Here is a 2500-nt window from a genome sequence, read left to right on the forward strand (position 1 = left end):
TCCCCCGTGTCTCTCCCCGTGTCTCCCCGTGTCTCCACGTGTCTCCCCGTGTCTCCACGTGTCTCCCAGGATACACACAGGAGACAGACCCTATCACTGTCTCTCTCCCCCGTGTCTCCCCGTGTCTCCCCGTCTCTCCCCGTGTCTCCCCCGTGTCTCCCCGTGTCTCCACGTGTCTCCCCCTATCTCCCCTTGTCTCCCCGTGTCTCTCAGTGTCTCCCAGGACACACACACATCAGACAGACGCTCTCACTGTCTCTCTCCCCCGTGTCTCCCCGTCTCTCCCCGTGTCTCCCCGTCTCTCCCCGTGTCTCCCCGTGTCTCCACGTGTCTCCACGTGTCTCCTAGGATACACACAGGAGACATACCCTATCACTGTCTCTCTCCCCCGTGTCTCCCCGTGTCTCCCCACGTCTCCACGTGTCTCCACGTGTCTCCCAGGATACACACAGGAGACAGACCCTATCACTGTCTCTCTCCCCCGTGTCTCCCCGTGTCTCCACGTGTCTCCCCGTGTCTCCCAGGATACACACAGGAGACAGACCCTATCACTGTTCGCACCCAAGCTGTGGCAAGGCCTTCACGCAGCTCTCAAACCTCCAGGTGGGCAGAGGCAAAGCTCCCCCAGGTAGCCTCCATGCGCACACACACAGCGCTGTAGGGGCAAGTGCTGTCAGTAGCAGCAGCACCTACACACAAAGATCCCCCGTGTAGCCTCTAGCAGGCAGTAGGGGCAAGTGCTGTTAGTAGCAGCACCTACACACAGACAAAGATCCCCCGTGTAGCCTCTAGCAGGCTGTAGGGGCAAGTGCTGTCAGTAGTAGCACCTACACACAGACAAAGATCCCCCGTGTAGCCTCTAGCAGGCTGTTGGGGCAAGTGCTGTCAGTAGCACCTACACACAGACAAAGATCCCCCGTGTAGCCTCTAGCAGGCTGTAGGGGCAAGTGCTATCAGTAGCACCTACACGCAGACAAAGTTCCCCCAGGTAGCCTCAACACACACACACAAGGCTGTGTGGAGCCCCAATGCGGTTTCAGGAAAGGGCGGTCCTGCACGGATGCCATATTTTCTGTCCGTCTGCTACAGCAAAGGTGTAGGGAATTCCAGCAAGACCTTCATCTCTGCTTTATGGACCTGGTCAAGGCCTATGATACCATCAGTAGGCCTGGGCTCTGGGTTGTTCTTCGTGCTTTTGGAGTCCCTGACCCTCTGCTCACGATCATTAAGGACCTTCATGATGGTGAGCGGGCCCGGGTAAAACTACGTGGCCGGGAGTCAGAGCCATTCCCTGTACACCTTGGGGTGCGACAGGGATGTCCTCTGGCTCCCACATTATTTAACATCTATTTTGACCACGTAGTTCGTGAAACCTTCAATAGCTGTACCGGGGGAATCTCCATATGGTACAGATATAATGGGAGGCTGATCGATGCCCGGGTGCGGTCAAGGGATGGCTCCCTATTGCTCAACCACGTTATGTATGCCAATGATTTGGTAATAGTTGCTCATTCAGAGGAGGAGTTGGAGACGCTGCTGCTGAGACTGGAGCGTGCCACTAAGAGATGGGGCCTTACCATCAGCCCCACCAAAACTAAGCACCTGCCTGGGTATTTTGTACCATCGGACACTCCACCCCCACAACTCCCAATCGGTGATGGGGCAGTTGTGGAGAGAGTGGAGAGTTTCCATACCTGGGCAGTGTGCTCATGACCGGTTCCAGTTTAACAGCAGAGGTCTCGCTCCGAATCAGTCGAGCGGCAATATCTTTTCATCGGTTGTGTAGCGCTGTGTGGAAGCTACCTGGTCTGTCGCTCCGCACTAAGCTTCAGGTCTTCTCGGCCACGGTCATTCCCTCCCTTCTCTACGCTTGCGAAACGTGGACCCCCCTAATGGAACATCTTCGCCGGTTAGAAACATTTAGGCTGGCCTGCCTACAATCCATCGTGGGTTTAACCAGACTGGATTGTGTGAGGAGCTCACAAATCCTTGAAAGATCTGGGCAAGGTCCCATCGGTGAGCTCCTCCGGCAGGCAAGGCTGCGATGGCTGGGTCATGTAGCCTGCATGCCCAGCCACCGCATGCCGAAACAGCTTTTGTTCGGCCAGATTGAGGGGGCTAAACGGGCACGGCACGGGCTAGAGAAGAGATGGAGTGACGTGGTACAGGAGGACGTGGAGCTGAGTGGACTTGCCGATGACTGGTACCAGCGGTGTCAAGATTGGCCTCTGTGGAGGAGGCTCGTGAAGGACGCTACTGGGCAGTTGGAGGCAGTCGCCCTCCAACAACAACGGAGGGCGGAGGAGCGATGCTCACAACAACGAGCGGAGCGCCGGGTGGTTAAAGCACAGCGGGTTGGCACAGTAGGGGGCACAGGTGGTGCATCAACCAGTCATCTCAGTCAGTCGACCCGTGGCACCTGGGTCTGCCCCGTGACCTCCTGCCAGCGGGCGTTCGACACTTCACATGGCCTCAAGGTGCACATAGCCTGGCACAAGCG

At 57.2% G+C, this 2500-nt stretch overlaps 1 protein-coding gene across 2 annotated transcripts in view; it reads left to right on the plus strand.

Moving 5' to 3' along the window:
* The window catches only part of LOC142907146 (uncharacterized), a 56851-nt gene that overhangs the window by 37033 nt on the left and 17318 nt on the right, over positions 1–2500 (plus strand). Inside the window, exon 6 of one of the 2 annotated variants that reach the window (XM_076056323.1) lies at positions 525–603. In XM_076056323.1, coding sequence (XP_075912438.1) covers positions 525–603 — 79 coding nt within the window. Of the gene's footprint in view, positions 51–524; positions 604–2500 lie in introns of those variants that run through there. The other variant, XM_076056322.1, reaches the window with a different exon arrangement.

This window comes from Petromyzon marinus, chromosome 75 (genome assembly GCF_048934315.1).
Source record: "Petromyzon marinus isolate PM22_M1 ecotype Great Lakes invasive population chromosome 75, UKy_Petmar_22M1.pri1.0, whole genome shotgun sequence".
Taxonomy (NCBI): domain Eukaryota; kingdom Metazoa; phylum Chordata; class Hyperoartia; order Petromyzontiformes; family Petromyzontidae; genus Petromyzon; species Petromyzon marinus.